General features: G+C 48.5%; 6 protein-coding genes across 6 annotated transcripts; 2 read left to right on the top strand and 4 right to left on the bottom strand.

The window, feature by feature from the left end:
* Window positions 1-189: 189 nt before the first annotated feature.
* On the bottom strand, window positions 190-1,561 carry FVEG_09056 (hypothetical protein). Its single transcript, XM_018897968.1, has 2 exons — window positions 1,280-1,561; window positions 190-1,218 (listed from the first exon to the last, which is right to left on the bottom strand). Exon 2 carries the CDS (start codon window positions 1,002-1,004, stop codon window positions 285-287), a length of 720 nt encoding a protein of 239 aa, XP_018755753.1. The 5' UTR covers window positions 1,005-1,218; window positions 1,280-1,561; the 3' UTR covers window positions 190-284.
* A 203-nt stretch (window positions 1,562-1,764) lies between these two features.
* Window positions 1,765-5,882, top strand: FVEG_09055 (hypothetical protein). Its single transcript, XM_018897967.1, has 3 exons — window positions 1,765-2,100; window positions 2,157-5,051; window positions 5,108-5,882. The coding sequence occupies exons 1-3, from the start codon at window positions 2,024-2,026 to the stop codon at window positions 5,718-5,720; spliced, it is 3,585 nt and encodes a 1,194-aa protein (XP_018755752.1). The 5' UTR covers window positions 1,765-2,023; the 3' UTR covers window positions 5,721-5,882.
* A 757-nt stretch (window positions 5,883-6,639) lies between these two features.
* On the bottom strand, window positions 6,640-8,002 carry FVEG_09054 (hypothetical protein; the record flags this gene model as incomplete). Its single annotated transcript, XM_018897966.1, has 2 exons — window positions 6,640-7,500; window positions 7,628-8,002. The coding sequence occupies 2 exons, from the start codon at window positions 8,000-8,002 to the stop codon at window positions 6,640-6,642; spliced, it is 1,236 nt and encodes a 411-aa protein (XP_018755751.1).
* A 1,006-nt stretch (window positions 8,003-9,008) lies between these two features.
* FVEG_09053 (hypothetical protein) lies at window positions 9,009-9,839 on the bottom strand (the record flags this gene model as incomplete). Its single annotated transcript, XM_018897965.1, has 2 exons — window positions 9,009-9,118; window positions 9,170-9,839. The coding sequence occupies 2 exons, from the start codon at window positions 9,837-9,839 to the stop codon at window positions 9,009-9,011; spliced, it is 780 nt and encodes a 259-aa protein (XP_018755750.1).
* A 754-nt stretch (window positions 9,840-10,593) lies between these two features.
* FVEG_16512 (hypothetical protein) lies at window positions 10,594-13,203 on the top strand. The gene is made up of 2 exons (XM_018905733.1): window positions 10,594-11,341; window positions 11,394-13,203. Exons 1-2 carry the CDS (start codon window positions 10,630-10,632, stop codon window positions 12,824-12,826), a joined length of 2,145 nt encoding a protein of 714 aa, XP_018755749.1. The 5' UTR covers window positions 10,594-10,629; the 3' UTR covers window positions 12,827-13,203.
* FVEG_09052 (hypothetical protein) lies at window positions 12,871-15,895 on the bottom strand. The gene is made up of 6 exons (XM_018897964.1): window positions 15,790-15,895; window positions 15,435-15,689; window positions 15,262-15,361; window positions 14,797-15,204; window positions 14,656-14,746; window positions 12,871-14,605 (listed from the first exon to the last, which is right to left on the bottom strand). Exons 1-6 carry the CDS (start codon window positions 15,859-15,861, stop codon window positions 13,336-13,338), a joined length of 2,196 nt encoding a protein of 731 aa, XP_018755748.1. The 5' UTR covers window positions 15,862-15,895; the 3' UTR covers window positions 12,871-13,335.
* Between the last annotated feature and the right edge of the window lie 133 nt (window positions 15,896-16,028).

Below are 16,028 nucleotides of genomic sequence, written 5' to 3'. Positions count from 1 at the left end.
TGATGTGAAGCAAATGTTGGAATGAAAAGAGTTCGGGATTGATTTATTCAATTCTTTAGTTTTCGGGTTTAAGTTGAATAGACATCTTGTTATTTTAGGAATATACTGTATTGCTGCATTTATAAAACTGGTTTTACATCACGTATCACTATGGTGCTTCGACAATGATCTTCTCAATTTCCTTATAATGCCGTCAAATGAATACTTGCTAATTTGAGGTCACGTACATTTTGAAGCCAAAGTAAATTTTATTGGCACTTTGATTTAGGAAGGACATAAATCAACTACAGAATAAAAGGAATAAAGCGAGCTGTTCTTGCATGCCAACTCTCCCATTCCTTTCCAAAAGCCCTCTTGAGCATCTTCTCCTCTTCAGAAACTCTGGTCCAGATTCCAAACGTGATACCTGATATAGTGAAAGGAAGCAATCTTATAGCCCATGAACAGAAGGTCTCATAGATGTTCGGAGGAATCCAGCAGCTCAGAATACCATCCAGTCTACCAAGCAGCGCCACGTTGGATATCATGAGAATAGCAAGCCCGGTATAACTTGGGTGTTGGAGATATTGATAAATACCGGTGGTTTTGAGTTGATCTGGCTCTTTTAGAGCAAAGGTGAAGTTTTTGCCCAGTGATGCATACGGTACCAAACGTAGAGGAACACCGGCACAAAATATTAGAGCTAGAGGAATTGCAGTCGCAGAAGACCATGTGATCAAGTCTGGATTGAGCCTATTTTCGATTCCATGATGAACAAGAGATGGAGGGATATTGGGGTAGCGGAGAGCTAGGCTAGCAGTGTGCAGCGATAGCAGCCCAAGAGGGGCCAGGACGACCTTTGTAGTGTGTTTTCTCGTCAAGAATAGCCATCGAACTGAGTCGCCTGTTGATGGTGCTGAATGTTCGCTGGGATTGGGAGGAGATAGAGCCAGGTAGGTTCCGTAAGTTGAACCGAGTATGGCTGTTGCTAGAGAAGCCTGAGATAAGGAGAATTGAAGAGCCATTGATGCCTCGACGGAAATCAGGCTTGGACGAGAAAATTGAGATTGCAATCTGCTATACGGAGTATATGAGGGTAGAATAGGCTTCCTTCAGCCATCGGAAAGATGCCGTTCATCAATGATACGGAAGCTAAACCGAGGTTCAATCTAAAACATCGGGAAGCTAGCTGCTAGTAGGTTCACGTGACACACGTACAAATAACGAAGCGTATTTGATCTCGTCGAACTGGTCGGTAAACGCAATATCGTTGACAGAAGCCCGATAGAGAGTCGCTCACATGGTGACAGGGTGTTCATGCTCTGTTTACGCAGTAATGCAAACATATTTTCGTATCTCGTACATAGAAACCCAAATAGCGTAGCAATCCGAATGTATGTAAGCCACAGCCAGGTACATGTACCTACTGGACATTGACAGGGGTCTGATCTCAGGTTCTTTCAAACACGGGGTCTGTCAATGTCGAACTCTTCAGCTAATTGCCCAAGCTAAGTTAGCTGAGATGGTAGCGTTTATTGACAGTTGATGGATAACAGTAATTGTTTGCTGTTTTATGGAAAAGATTCTAGAAACGGTGGTCATCACGATGATCGGTAGAATCGGGAAACGGCAGCACAGACGGGTAAACCTGTTTCGATCAACAGCCCGTATCGTGGCTTTCTAACCGGAGGGACAGCCACCAATCCAAAGCTGAAGACATCAGACTAAAGGGAGGAAAAGAGTGCCTCTAACGCTGACTATGACATTATTCTCCACTTGGGCTGAGACTCGCGTCTCCATTTCAACCGCAGATTTGTCGATCGCCGCTCTGTGGCGATTCTAGCATAATCGCCCGAGTCTAGACTCGCCCTAACTAAACTCTACCTTCCAGCCTCCCGGTCTTCGGCGTTCGCCCCTAACATAGTGGCAAGCCCTAGGAAACCCAACCTTCAGTGCTCTTCTTCTGTCTTTTTGCCAATGGTGAGAATGACCGTTGGGGGAAAACGCTGAAGAATTTCTTTCGAGTGTGCACGCACTGCTGAGAATGGCCAGCCCAGCTTGTGTAAAGGTGCCCAAGAAAAGCATCGTTTCTGAAGCTACTCGGGAGCGCGAGACGTTCAGGTAACGAGGCAATTTCACACCAAAAACGTTGCGTTATGTTACTGAGATTCAATTAGATATGACGACTCGCTTTTCACCAATGTTCGCTTCAACGATACTGGATTGCCTGTTCCGAGCAATGAGCTCTCCACGTGTCCCGATGTCATATTGACGGCTCTGGCTCGTCTAGCGGCTTCTCAAACTGGCGCGGCGCGCTCAATGATCTCATTGTTTGATCAGACTCATCAGTATATCATCGCGGAAGCTTCAGCGATAACCCCATTGATTCCAAGCTTGGGACAAGACGGTCACCCGGAAACTCTTTGGCATTGTGGAACTGCAATCCCGCGATCACATAGTGCTTGTGAAAGCACATTATGTTCGGATGAAATTCAATCAGATGAATCTGGACCAAGGCCCAACCACGACTTGCCCGTCATTGTGGTTGATGACGTTACCCTCGATCCCGAGTACGCAGCTAAACCGTACTGTCGACCCGGAGGCGCCGCAAGATTCTACGCCGCCGTGCCAATTCGTACAGATCGAGGTGTCAACATCGGAGTTATCTGCGTAATCCATACCCAACCTTCACTGCCATGGGACGATAGTCATTCAAGATTTATGAGGGAGCTATCACGAGCCGTGACCGAGCATCTTGAGACCATTAGCCTTAAAAGTCACCAACGAAGGAGCGAAAGGAAGAGCTGGGGTTTGACCAGTTTTGTTGAAGGGAACACAGCACCTTTGAGTCAAGTCTCATCTACCGGACGAGAGTATGCCCAGCTTGAGACGAGAGGTGACGGGCTGGCCAGATCGCAAAGGCTAGGAATAGACGACCTGCAGCAAGCTTTGGGAGGAATGAGTGTCAGAAACTCAACCGTCACGACGGACTCCCGCGCAGCGAACGCTCCTCACACCAAAGAGGTTATCATGTGCGAGCCCCAGGCCAGATCAAAGTTTGCCCATGACCCAAGTCAGCTCCTCGAAACTCCCAAGCAAATCTTCTCGAAAGCAGCGGCAATTGTAAAGGACTCTATTGAGACTGATGGCTGTTTGTTCCTCAACGCGGACATGCTTGAGTTTTCAAGTGCAGGCTCTTCCACTGAATGGATAGATGAGGACCTGGCTACTCGACGACCTTCAACTTTCAGCTACAATGAGAGTGAGGATGCCTACACAACTGTCTCCTCTTCTGACGACCGTCTACGACCTTCTTGCCAGGCACTCGGCTCTTCTGAACATGGGGCAGCCCATATTACTCTCCCGCAAGCTCTTCTCGCCAGGATGATTCGACAATATCCTAGGGGCCATGTGTTCAATTACGATGCTGACGGAAATCTACTCCAAGAAGAACTACCTGATGATGCAACCCGTCATCTGCCGAACAACAATGAATGGGGAAACCTACATAACAGACAGGACCATAGATTCCGAGTTCAGCAGAGAGAAGCAAGTATTCTCCTCGAGACCTTCCCGGGCGCTCGAAGCATTGCATTCGTTCCTATCTGGGACCTTAGAAAGAAACGATGGTCTGCTGGTGGCTTTATTCACACTTACAATATCAAACGCACCTTCACGATCGACCTTGACTTGAGTTATCTCAGAGCTCTTGGTATGCTCGCAGCGGCTGAGGCCTTCAAGTTGGAGACTCTAGCTGCGGACAAGGCCAAGACTGATGCCCTTGGCTCACTATCTCATGAGTTGAGATCGCCGCTTCATGGTGCTGTTTTGAGTGTTGAACTGCTTAACGATACAGACCTTACTATTCCACAACAAAATATTGTTCGCACCATTGAAACATGCTGCAGAACGCTCTCAGATACGATCGATCATCTGCTCGAATATTCCAAGGTCAACAAGGCTTTGCCTCAAGAAGCGACTCGAGAGACTCAAGCAGATGGAAGTGGCATCAAGAGGTCCTCGTCAGTTAGCTTAGCCTCAAAGCCATCAAGAAAAGTCGTACAACTAGATGTTCTGGCTGAAGAGGTTCTTGAGAGTGTCTACGCTGGATTCAACTTTCAACAGGTCACCCTTACCCAATCATCCAGCCAAACCCCTCGACGACCTGGTCACACATCTATCCGCCGAATGGACACCATGCAAGCTATGGAGGAGCTTCAAGCTCCATCGAAAAAGAAAGGGAATCTTTCAACGAAGATCGGAGACGTCGACGTTTTCCTGGTTATCGACTCACGACCATCGTGGGGCTTCTACACCCAGCCAGGTCCCGTGCGTCGAATTATCATGAATCTGTTCGGCAACTCGCTCAAGTACACGCAATGTGGGATCATTAGGGTCTCTTTAGAGCAGACCAGCGCTTTTGGTGCTGACGATAATGACTGCTGGGTAACCATCAAGGTCTCGGATACTGGCATGGGCATTAGCGAGGACTTTCTGCAAAATGGCTTGTTCAAACCATTCTCGCAAGAGAATCACTTGTCTCCTGGCACAGGCCTCGGCCTTAGCTTCGTAAAGCAGATCACTGCACAGTTTGGAGGTCACATCTCTGTTGACAGCCGAGTTGGCGTCGGTACTACAGTAACAGTCAGATTACCGATGAAGCTTGGTGACGACTGTCATCACATCGTCTGTGAAATTCGACAACGAGAAGAAGAGTTTGATGCGCAGACAGAAAAGCTTCGAGGTCTTCGGGTTAAATTGGTCGATTTCAACAAAGATTCCGTTACGGGGGGCGGTTCTGTACAAAGGACGATCGAATCCCCCGACCAACTTGTGCAAGACATGTGCAAAGACTGGTTAAACATGCAGGTCAACACCTCAGAGACACCTTGCTTCATGCCAGATCTCGCGATTTGGTCTGAGGAGGGGTTTGAAAGACCCAATGTCTCCAAGGATTCAGTCCCGGATATTCCAAACATTGTGCTCTGTGCCAATGCTGTTACTGCACATCAGTATGCGACTGGCGCAAAGACAATACCACGTCCCGGAGTCTTTGAGTTCATTTCACAACCGTAAGTAATCTCTATGATACTCCATATGCCGTGTTCCAGACTAACGACATATCAAGACTCGGCCCTAGAAAGCTTGCCAAAGCATGTTCATTAGCCTTGTATCGCTGGACAGTCATGCAAACATCTACCCAATCTCCAACCCTAGCCTCAACAGAGCCCGAATCGTTGAGCATCGTCACCAGCACAGCCCCTTCACTAACAAACCCAAGCTCACCCTTCCCCGCAAGCGAAGACGAAACCCCAACACAACAAAAAGGGTACTTCAAAGTATCTGAGTTCCTTCTCGTTGATGACAACTTCATCAACCTCAAGATCCTCTCCTCATACATGAAGAAGCTCAAACAACCATATCAAACAGCTTCAGACGGTTTAGAAGCCGTCACAGCATATGAAGCAGACCCTGGCCGATATAGCTGTATCTTGATGGATATTTCGATGCCGGTCATGGACGGGTTTGAAGCAACGAGGAGGATTCGTGCTTTTGAGTCACAACAGGGGTTGAGGCCTGCTCTGATACTTGCTTTGACGGGGTTGGCATCTGAGGAGGCGCAGAGGGAGGCTACTGTCAGCGGATTGGACTTGTTCTTGACGAAGCCTGTGAGGTTGAAGGAGCTGGGACCCATCTTGAGAGCCAAGGGGGTCTTGGAGGAGGAGTCGAATCTGGGCTGAGCATCATGAATCATGAGAGGAAAAACAGGGTATATAGTATGTTTGGGAACTGAAAGAACTAATTAGTACGGGACAAAATAATGGATAGATAGAAAATAATGATGTCAATGGAATAAACTGAATGCATTGTGAATATTGAGAAAGAGAAAATGGCATCGGTCAATATCATGAGTCCCAGACTGGGAGCTTGTGCCTTGGTTCAAGTGAACAATAACTTCAAGGCTGATATGTAGGAAGTAGCGTTAAGAGTAATATTTCAAAATAGTTGCCTACGTATATTGTATTCATATTGTAGACGATGGAAGAATGTCGATAGGTGAATCCCCTCTTACCTTCATGGTTCTTACAAAGTCACGCCACGATGTTCATGAAGCCCCAAATAGTCTGGACTCGTCGTCTTCTATCATGGACATAAGAGTAGCGAGAGGTGAGAATTATATATATTAGGTATCAACAAAAAAAGATACGACAAAGCACGCTTCATCAAGCCACCATCAGCTCCATAACCCCTAACGATCCCGTCCTTTCACATAACTGTCACCCGTTCCTAGGTAAATGTCCCGCTAAATGCAACTCCTCAAACATGGAAAAAAAAGCAGAAACAAAAAGCAAGAAAACAGATCAATGTTGTTTTTGCCCAAATAGAACGCCGTGTCGCTTTCATATCCGTAACCCTTGGTATCTTCAACACGACCCAATAAGCGCCAGACCATACTCTCTTGGATTTCTTTTTTATCACCCCTGCCCTGATTGCTGTGGATATGTGTCTTTTGTTTCCTTAGATTGTTGTGTTTGGTGTTGATGCCTCAAGGTTCGTGATCCATCACCCCGGTCCTTAATGCTTTTACGGGTATCGGTCTATAGATACCTAAGAAAGAAGTTGCAAGGGCCGACATGCTACTGCCCGATAGGAGCTTCCTCAAAGCTTTCTACCAAGGCGCTTTACCCAGTGCTGTCGCACGCGGCTGGGCATCTTACAAAACACCATCGCTTTGCACTCATTGATGAGCACGCCCTCGGAGATTTTGACCTGCACATCAAGATCCTCATCTGCAAAGTCACGGAAGAATATGTCCAGCGCTTCCTCTTGCCAGCGTAGCGTATTTCGAGACCGTACAGCTTCGACAATCTCTTCCATAACAGGCCCGTTGGCCCCGTTGGTGTTCTGGCTATCAGCCTGGGAAGGGGACCCAGCACTCGGGCCATCACGCACAGCCAGTGGCAGCATGGAGGAGTTGAGAACAGACGCTGATAGAGCACGAGAACCATCGTTGGACGAAGTACGGCGACGCTTGCCAGGAGATTCGGGGGCTGACTGACCCATAGGCATAGTGGTAGCAGGCGGTGTCGATTCGAACATGTTCGGGGTGCTTGTAGTGGGCAGCTGTCGCTTGCGGCTCTGTGTGATAGTCTCGTCGGGAGGGGTAAGAGCATTAGCGTTTGCTACAGTCGGTGGTCCGCGTGGGGGAATTGTAGTAGACGTCGGTCGCGGCTGGGTCGCGGACCCAGCGGAGGATGTAGTGGGAGTCTGGGTCAACATAGGTCGAGAGTTCGGGCTCTCGAGGCCCGGAGGTCGAGGTGGAGGAGGATCGCTTGTCAGATTGAGTATACCGGTGCCCGGCATATCGGGGTCGTCGGTCATAGGGCCATCTGTTCGTCTCCGTGGTTTCATTATACGTTTGGGAGCGCCACCTGAGCCGATGACGTCTGGATAAAGGACTTCCATAAAGTCTTCATGATCAAATGGTCGACCGCGTAACGCCCTAGAAAGCGGTTCCCTCTATTTGAGAGTCAGTATGTGCTTGACACAGTCGTTTCGTGTGTGCGAGGCTATAGCAGCCGGGCCTCGTCGTTCGTGTGATGGCAATTCCCGGTCATTGCATCGTCATGGTGCAAGGAATGTTTACCTCGATATGGGCAATCCACGCCTCCTCACTAGCAGTGACCGTTCTCTTAACCGGGTTGTAGACGAACTCGGGGTCCTCACGAAGGCCTCTCCATAGCCGAAACCGTTTTCTCGCGTTGTCGCTCTTGTTGATCAGGTGGCTTTTGGCCGGGTAGGCACCATGACTCTCCTGCAGAGCCAGAGCAGCGCGCTCCCAGGCCTCTGCTTTGAAGGAGGAGTTTTCGCGGAGACCAAGCTGGACGCTCTCACACAGGCTTCTGAAGAAGGTCGCTTCGTATGCGGGAGTCCAGCTGAAGCGCGGAGCTCTGCGATCGCGGTCGACTCGAGCTGGGGCCTGGCCGTCTGGGCCGAGGACATCGACGTCTTCGTCGGACATTGTTCTAGAATGGGAGGGGAAGAAAGGAAGGGAGATTAGATAAATAAATTGAAAAAAGCCCCCTCGTGACTTTTCGGTGGGAGGCTGAAGCTGAAGCCGAAGCAAATGCTCCAACAACAAAGTCGTGTGTTGGCACAGTCTTGACAAGACCTGACCTGGATCAAAAACGATGGGAACCAATTCTAAACCAAACCTTAGTGCTAGCTCGCCCAGTCGGGACTCGGCCGGGCGGTGAGTTTTTGGGTGGGGACGAGAGGTCACCTGGGCCACTGGGAATTTCACTATGCGTTATCACGTGCGGCCACTGAAAAAGGGGAATAGAGGTCAACTGTTGCTTGGAGCAGCTATCAATTTAAGCTGGCCGTCCAGAATCGACGGTAGAATAATGATATCACCTCGATGTTCATGGTCTTGATCCATTGTCTATCGAGATGCAACTCACCGGAACATTTGCTCCTTGGCCACGATCCAGGGCCGCGGACAGGGATTGGTGAGAGCTGAGGCTTAACTCCCCGAGAAAAGTCCATCTCATTGGTCTGTTTGAGCCTGTGACAGGTCAAGGCAATACGACATAACGTTTCTGCACTGCAAGGATTAATCTCACCAAAGATTATCATTGTATGCGCCAACACTTGCATGTTTCCTTGGCCATCTTGATCGCACATGAGTAACTTTTCTCTGTGATAGAGCCTTTTTATTATGGAGATGTCCCACCGTCAAATGGAGCATCTTGCCCGGTATAGCCGCGGTTACCGCCCGTAGCATTAAACATTATGTCGATGCCTATAATCTGGGCCTTGACAATCTTTACTCTGTTTAGTAGGCCAGCGTACACTTTGCGTCACTCAGAGACTCCGATATCGACGAGAAATGTAATTGAGTTTGAAGACCCAAAATAGTGAAACTGTTCTACCGACCAAAGATATCTTAGCTCATGACTTCAGAAAATGTAAGAAGAGTAAATGTCTTCAGATTAAATGCCATCAATGAACTTTCAAGAGAAAGCTCAGAGGAAAAGGAATTGAATAAGAGCAAAGAACGCAATACCAGCACCAGCCAGGCCCAAATGCTGGCTCATGGCGCCGGATACAATAACAGGGTGATCTGTGGACTCTCCTGTACAAGCGTTAGTTTTCATACCTATTACGAGACCAATAGTGAACTTACCAGGAGCAGCACTCTCTGGAGAATAAGGAATTGGGGTGGGCTTGACGCTTGATCGGAAACCATTATCGTCTCCAGTGACCTTGGGTGCAGATTTTCCTTGCTCCTCGGGCTGCTTCTCGGGCTGCTCATAGCTTGGTTGCTCCTTGCCAGGCTGCTCTTTGCCAGGCTTTGCCATGGGCATCTCAGTTGGTGCAACTTCGTTCATGTAATGACCCGCAACAGGGTGCGTGATAGTCGCGGTAACAGGCTCAGGGCCACAAGTAGTACACGTCTGAACCTCACACGTGAATCCATACGGAAGATCGTGCTCGTTCTTGGTGGGCTTTGCCTCCATGCCACTGTACGTCTCCGTGATGACATACTCCTGCTCAAACATGCCAGTAGAGCAGAAAGCAGGGTACTTGGTCGTGTACTCAAGAGTATGGACACAAGTTGGGCAGCCGCAGTGACATTCGGGAGCCTGAACCTCAACGATGATGGCTTCTCCTGTCACAGCTGGCTTGTGAACCACGCATGTCGGGCCAGGCACGGTAACTGTAGCCGGCGGATGTAGGCCATCGCGGGTGAAGCATTGAGTTATCGTTGCTGTGCGGGTTTCGTACTGGACATCATCTTGAGCGATTCCGAAAGTAGCGAAGAGCGCTGGAATAACGATTGACTTAGAATACATGATTAACGAGGGTGAAGAGCAAGAATGCACCAAACGAATGACTGCAGCTGGAGATCACGCAACCTGAGCGAAAGAGCAGAGAAAGATTATGTTGGATGGCATAAAGAGGGCCTGGCACTTATTAAAGCCTCGTGCAAAAAATGCAGAAATGTTACTTCCATACCTCAACGCCCATCTAATTACCCAAAGACTGTGGCTTACCGGCGACACGAATAGTTTCATGCCAGAATACAATAGTGTCTCATTAGAGTACGCCCCAGAAGACCCATGTAGCGCGTGGAGCCATGCACTATTTGCTCTTAGTTAGAGTTATTTGGTGCTCGTTTACTTTAAATTTCGGTTCCGTGGATGGCTTGACTGTGGCTGACTGAAAGGCCAAAACCCGTTACGGTTGTTTATTTCATTAAAACCAGTGATTCTGTTGGTACCAAAAGTCTGTGTTGTTTGGTCTCTGGTATGCAACGGAGCAACTCAAGGGAGTCTTGGTGACTAGCTCATTTGGTACGATAATTGATGTCTTAGGTTGGGCGCGATGACATATCATATTAGAAACCATGTTCTAGACCAACGCCTCATTAACTAGATGAGACACTATTTGCTTGGCACTCACCACCAAATTTTAACATCTTGAAATATTGACAGCAACCAACAGATGTCTTGGGCTTCATTGGCTGTGCATTTGCAGGGCTCAAGCTGAAAATTTGAGAGCAGAGTAGTTAAGAGTCGTAGAAATTCATAGCATTGGGCATGTCCCTGATCTCCGTCTTACCAAGGCTTTCACTCATTCTTCATGATGTCTCCTGTTCTTTTATTCTCCTTTTTACTTGCAAGTCTCTTTGGTGCATCCTTTGCTCTTCAAGATGACCAAATACAGCCTGAAATTTGGTGCATAACATATCTATCAACTTATTTAGTCCCCGTATCAAGAGGTCACACTCGCCCTACGACTCCCTCTGCTGAAGAAACCATTTTCCCAGAGACCTCTGAAGCACCTTCGACATTTTCTACAGACCTGGCTATCCCCTCAACTCTCTCTATTTCTGATGATGTAATTATTACCACTTCAGTCCCAAGCCAAACTACTGGAATTCCAATCCCTGAAGCCAGTGGCCGATCAGTGATATTCCGCGTCGTTCCAGAATCGCAGGACACCAAACGAGACCTACAGGCTAGGGCAGTCGGCGGTTTTGTTGGCAGTCAGTCAGAAATCTGTGCTGCTGCCGCTGTCTTCAACCTGGTTCAAGGCCGTCTGTTGGATGGTAGATTGCCCATATACTACAACGGCGAGAGTTTCAAGGAGCTACGCGGCTCCCCAGGAGCGTTACCTCGAGGGGCTGTTACGGTGACCTTTGCTGATGAGGATGGATTCCTCCGATTTTCCAACTCAGACCTACCAAATGGTGAGGCAGGCTTCTGTCAAGACCCCGAGAACGGTCAAGTCTATATTACTTTCACTGCATCGCCACCCGGGTGCCAAACTATAAGACTTTCTATTACTGACGGTATGGGCATCATTTCGTCCCACTGGTGCTAAGCTGACTCGTTTTGTTCTAGTCGACGATTGCCGAGATGGCGATGTATCCTCGAGCTTTTCTTCTCGAACTGCCAATACACCTCTGCTATCAGAGTCTACATCTGTGTTGCTCGGAACGACGTCTCCCTCCAACGCAGTAGCTTCTACGACCACAAAGGATATCCAGATGGGTTCTTCCGCTACAGATGTTCCAGCTTTGACTTCTCAGGTTGAACCTGTGTATACGAGCTCTGTGCGATTATATAACAGCTCTTCGTCTATCATATTTGTCACAGAACCTGGTCTCACTCAAACAACTTCTGTGTTGGACATTTCAGCCAGTGTCACAAATTTCCCACCTACATCTCGGCTGAGCTCCGGGACCTCAGATCCGGAGACCCTATCCACAGATTCACTATCCACGGGTGAACTGTCCACGGATATCTTAGGAACGTCGGAAGAGCTCTCTTCTATCTTGACGCCAACTACAACTGACACGCCAACTACAACTGACACGCCAACTACAACTGACACGCCAACTACAACTGACACGCCAACTACAACTGACACGCCAACTACAACTGACACGCCAACTACAACTGACACGCCAACTACAACTGACACGCCAACTACTACGAATTCTCGGATTACAAGTGTCACTAGCTCTGGTACCGACTCCACGGCAAGCTCTGTTGACGGTTCTTCTACTGCGTCTGGATCATCGTACAGCTTAGAGACTGATACTAGCACACTATCGGATCTACCATTGGATACCAGTTCATCTTCTGACTCGAGCTCAACGGTCCTTTCAACGGCTGATACCAGTCTTTTTACCACGACAGCTGTTGAATTCACAACTTCAACCACTACGAGCTCTGAACCGACGCGCACACGTGCGTGTGCAGAGGGCCTGTCTGATCCACTGACACTATTCAATGGTGAGAGGCCATCCGACAATGGTGTCGAAGAGCTCGTGCTCCCTTTTCAGGTACCGCTCTACGGTGAAACCAGTGAAATGGTCTACGTCAGCCCCAATGGACTTGTTACACTCAGAGACTCCTTCGGGGCCGATTCGGTCCCCGCACTGGCCTTCCTACCGGATGAAAACATTGAGTCGCTGGCTATTTTCCCTTACTGGATTGACATGATAGTTCCTGAAGGTTCAGGAGCCGAGGTTACATACCAGGTTAAGCAGACTCCCTTTGAACCAGGGGTCCTGACCATAGATTGGTGTGTTTTCACTACATCAGGTGCAACTGAGCCAAACCACTTTCAAATGGTGATCTCAGAGGACCAACTGACCCCTATCACCTTCTTCTACTATACCATCCAGCCTGGGGGAACTATTGCTACTATCGGTGCCCAAAATCGCGACGCGGATCAGTGGGTGCAGTATTACGGTGCTATCCCAGATAGAACGTACATGGAAGTTGATACGTTCGGTGACGGGGATATACGGACTGGTCAGTTCTGAGACCGCACAAATTCTTAATTCTCACTTCATTATTTTCTTATTCTCTTTGTTTCATTTCCTCCCCTTCGATCTCTGGATTAGCTAGGCTTTCAGGTTTTCGCGAAGCTTGGTTTAATATAGACTACACGTGGTCCTCTTTATGGTCAGATAAGATGTTGGCAGGCGAGAATATGAGAGCCTAGGGCAACAGTGTAAAGTTAATTCCCCTTTAAACCTTAACTGTATTAGCTACACTACAATATCATCTCAGTCTTGGTTATCCTTCAACGTAATCCCCCAAGGAATCGCACTGAGCATCCAAGATCACGCACTGAGTAAAAAGGCAGAGATATAAAGATGAACCTTCCAAAGAATATAAGCAGAGCATTTTTAACCAACCCATTAAAGACCGAATCCAACGAGGTACAACAAGGAGGGGGAAAATCAAGATTCGGTCAGATTACCTCATCAATGAACGTAAAGTCATATCTATGTACACCAACTATATGAAGTGAAAAGAAGAGGAGGCGCTATGTTGAGCTCTGAATAAAATCCAAGTTAAGGCTCCTCCAATCCCAGAGCTGCGAGAAGTCTCCGAGGTCGACGTCGGTGATGTTGCCTAGACCGTAATCGATATTGAGATCCTGGGGATGATAATCAACGTATGCTGGAGGAACCATACCACCTCCGGTATGGTCGGCATGCGGCATGCCATAAAGGCCTCCTTGGACAATACCATCGATCCCGGCACTCGGTGATGGGACATGCAGAGGTGGCATGTGGCCGGGCGCGACACCCATGTTGTAAGCAACCTGAGGTTTCGCATACCCTTCGGCGGGGACTTGGTTGTTCATGACATAACCAGTGTTCTCGTGGTTATCATAGGAAGAGTGAGTGCTCTGCGACGTCGATCCTGAAGGTGCACCTTCAGAACTGGCGCAATAGCTCGGTGAGCTTTCCTGTGACACATGCTCCGGTTGATATCCATCCTCAGGCTTGATAACGACATCATGACTGGTATTTGTGGCTTGTGCTGCTGGGGAAACTGGAGCCACTCGTTGTTTCTTACGATTCACAGTCTCGCGTGGCGGTGGCGATCGTCTGGGCATCTTCTGAACCATCTTGACAAGAATGTCATGAGATGTCTTTGCTGTCTTCGACAGAGCCTTGAGACGCTTCAACAGTTTGATTGCGGTATCCACTGAATCGACGATCTCATCCTTTCTGGGGATTGTGTCGTCCTGATCTTTGATAACAGCAGTGGAGAGAACAGCGGCTGTATCGAAGAGTGAGAAGATGATGAAGTGGAATCTTGCATCTCGATGAGAAGCATGATCAGCCCACCGAGTAGTTGTATCCAAGTTCTTCAGAGAATAGAAGACTGCATCTTCTCGGACTGCTAGTAGATCCGCAGGTGAGTTTTTCGTGTAAATTTGCGCCATGAACGCTCGCATAGGGTTGAGAATCATAAGATATGCCATTGTGTGGATGTAGAACCGATGGTAGACAATCCATGGAAACTTATAATCCTTCGACGTGTCAGGGTTGTCGACATCATAAACTGCAGGGAAACGTCGGATCCAGTCCTCAAGCATGGACTTGTACTCTTGAATATCGCTTGCTGAAGTGATGTTCTTAGGGGCACCCCATCGCTGCGCGAGTGACGTGACCAGCTCCGACTGGAGTTTCATATGCAGAAGTGGTGAAGGAGAAAAGTCTTCGAGTGTGAGACTCGGTGGTTCCACGTTGATATCACTGTGGTCAATAATCGTCGGGCGGCCTAAACCAGAAGCAAATTGCCTGAAAAGGGTCAGCATATCATCCGCCTAGACTTTGGTGGTTTCACCTACCAGTCCCAGCAATCCAGGATACACCATACCCTCCTACGCATCTCACGTTCAAATTCTGATAGGCCTTCGGCAATGGCAGTTCGATGAAGACCTGGTGCAAGAGTTAGTTCACTGATATCGTAGGAGGTCCAACGCACTCACCTAATTCATGTGCTTCTCGTACAGCAGCACCAATGACATGCCATGCCTCAACAAACTTCGCTTCCGACTTGTACCAATAGATCGAGTGAAGCATCCACTGAATATTCAACAGATGGCAGTGACCCACCGGAATCACCCTTCCGAGCTCCGTAGCGGCTTTGTGGTATTCTACTGTGAGCTTCTCCGCAGGCTCGGAAAGCTCAACCTCGACAATAGGCTTTATATCAACATCCAGATGCTGCGTGGCACAAGCGCAGACCATGACGAGCAGGATAGTCCATTGAAGTGAGAGTGACTGATTATGATTCCTTCGCTCCCACCATTGTTGATATTCCTGGAGGAAAGTTGGCGGATAGATGATGTAGTAGTGATAGTTCATGTTGTTGAAAAAGCTCTGAACAAGAGCATCTGGCGGGTCGTCAGTTTAATTTCTTGAAAGTCTGGTTACTTTGAGTCATTATTTACCCATCTGAGGACGGCCAGGCAAGACATCCAGGGCATGCTTGAGCTGGGAACAGGTACTGGGATGAACCCAAGTCAGTTCGCCCAAAGGCTTCTTGTCCTTCTGAGATGAATTTTAGCACGTAATCCAACTGAGACGGCATTTTTTTTTGTCAGTATGAAGAGAATCCCCTTACCTTTGCATCGATAGTTAGTGACTCAAAGAGAGGGCCCGCGGCATAGCCCATCGCTCCCAGCCCAACGTCGCCATCATCCTCATCAGGCTCGGAGTCGTCGGGTTCAACGTCATCCTCACGACTACGCGAGCGCTTCTTATCGCTATTTGGTGTGAGCCCGTCAGACGGTGAGCTCGCAGCAGTCGGTTGAACGAAGCGGCATTTATCTGCGACCTTGCGCTTCTGGCAATGGTTGCAAGGCCATTCTCGATTGCACTGCAGTCAGTAGTGAGTACAGTGACTTCAGAGGCCTCGCGGGGCGGTCGAGAGGTTCCCCAGAGAGTCTACAGGTCATCTCTGAAGGGCCATGACGTACCTTTTGCTTCCTGCGATGACACTCAGCGCAGGCCGAGCGATATTGAACTGTATGCGAGCTGTTGTCCTCCATGTTAGTGTGGAGTTGACGTGTGGAGATCGACAGGGAGCGACGCGAAAGAATCCAAAGATGGGCAGAGGAAAAACTTTGTCGCGTTATTCCGGAACTGTTGTAATTGAATGCGGAATGGCTCTTGTCTGGTTGTGGTCTAGTCCAAACGGATAATGCCGCCCGTTTGT

Source organism: Fusarium verticillioides, chromosome 5 (genome assembly GCF_000149555.1).
Source record: "Fusarium verticillioides 7600 chromosome 5, whole genome shotgun sequence".
Classification (NCBI taxonomy): domain Eukaryota; kingdom Fungi; phylum Ascomycota; class Sordariomycetes; order Hypocreales; family Nectriaceae; genus Fusarium; species Fusarium verticillioides.
Note: the sequence above shows the minus strand (reverse complement) of the source record. Positions and strands in the feature narration are given on the sequence as shown.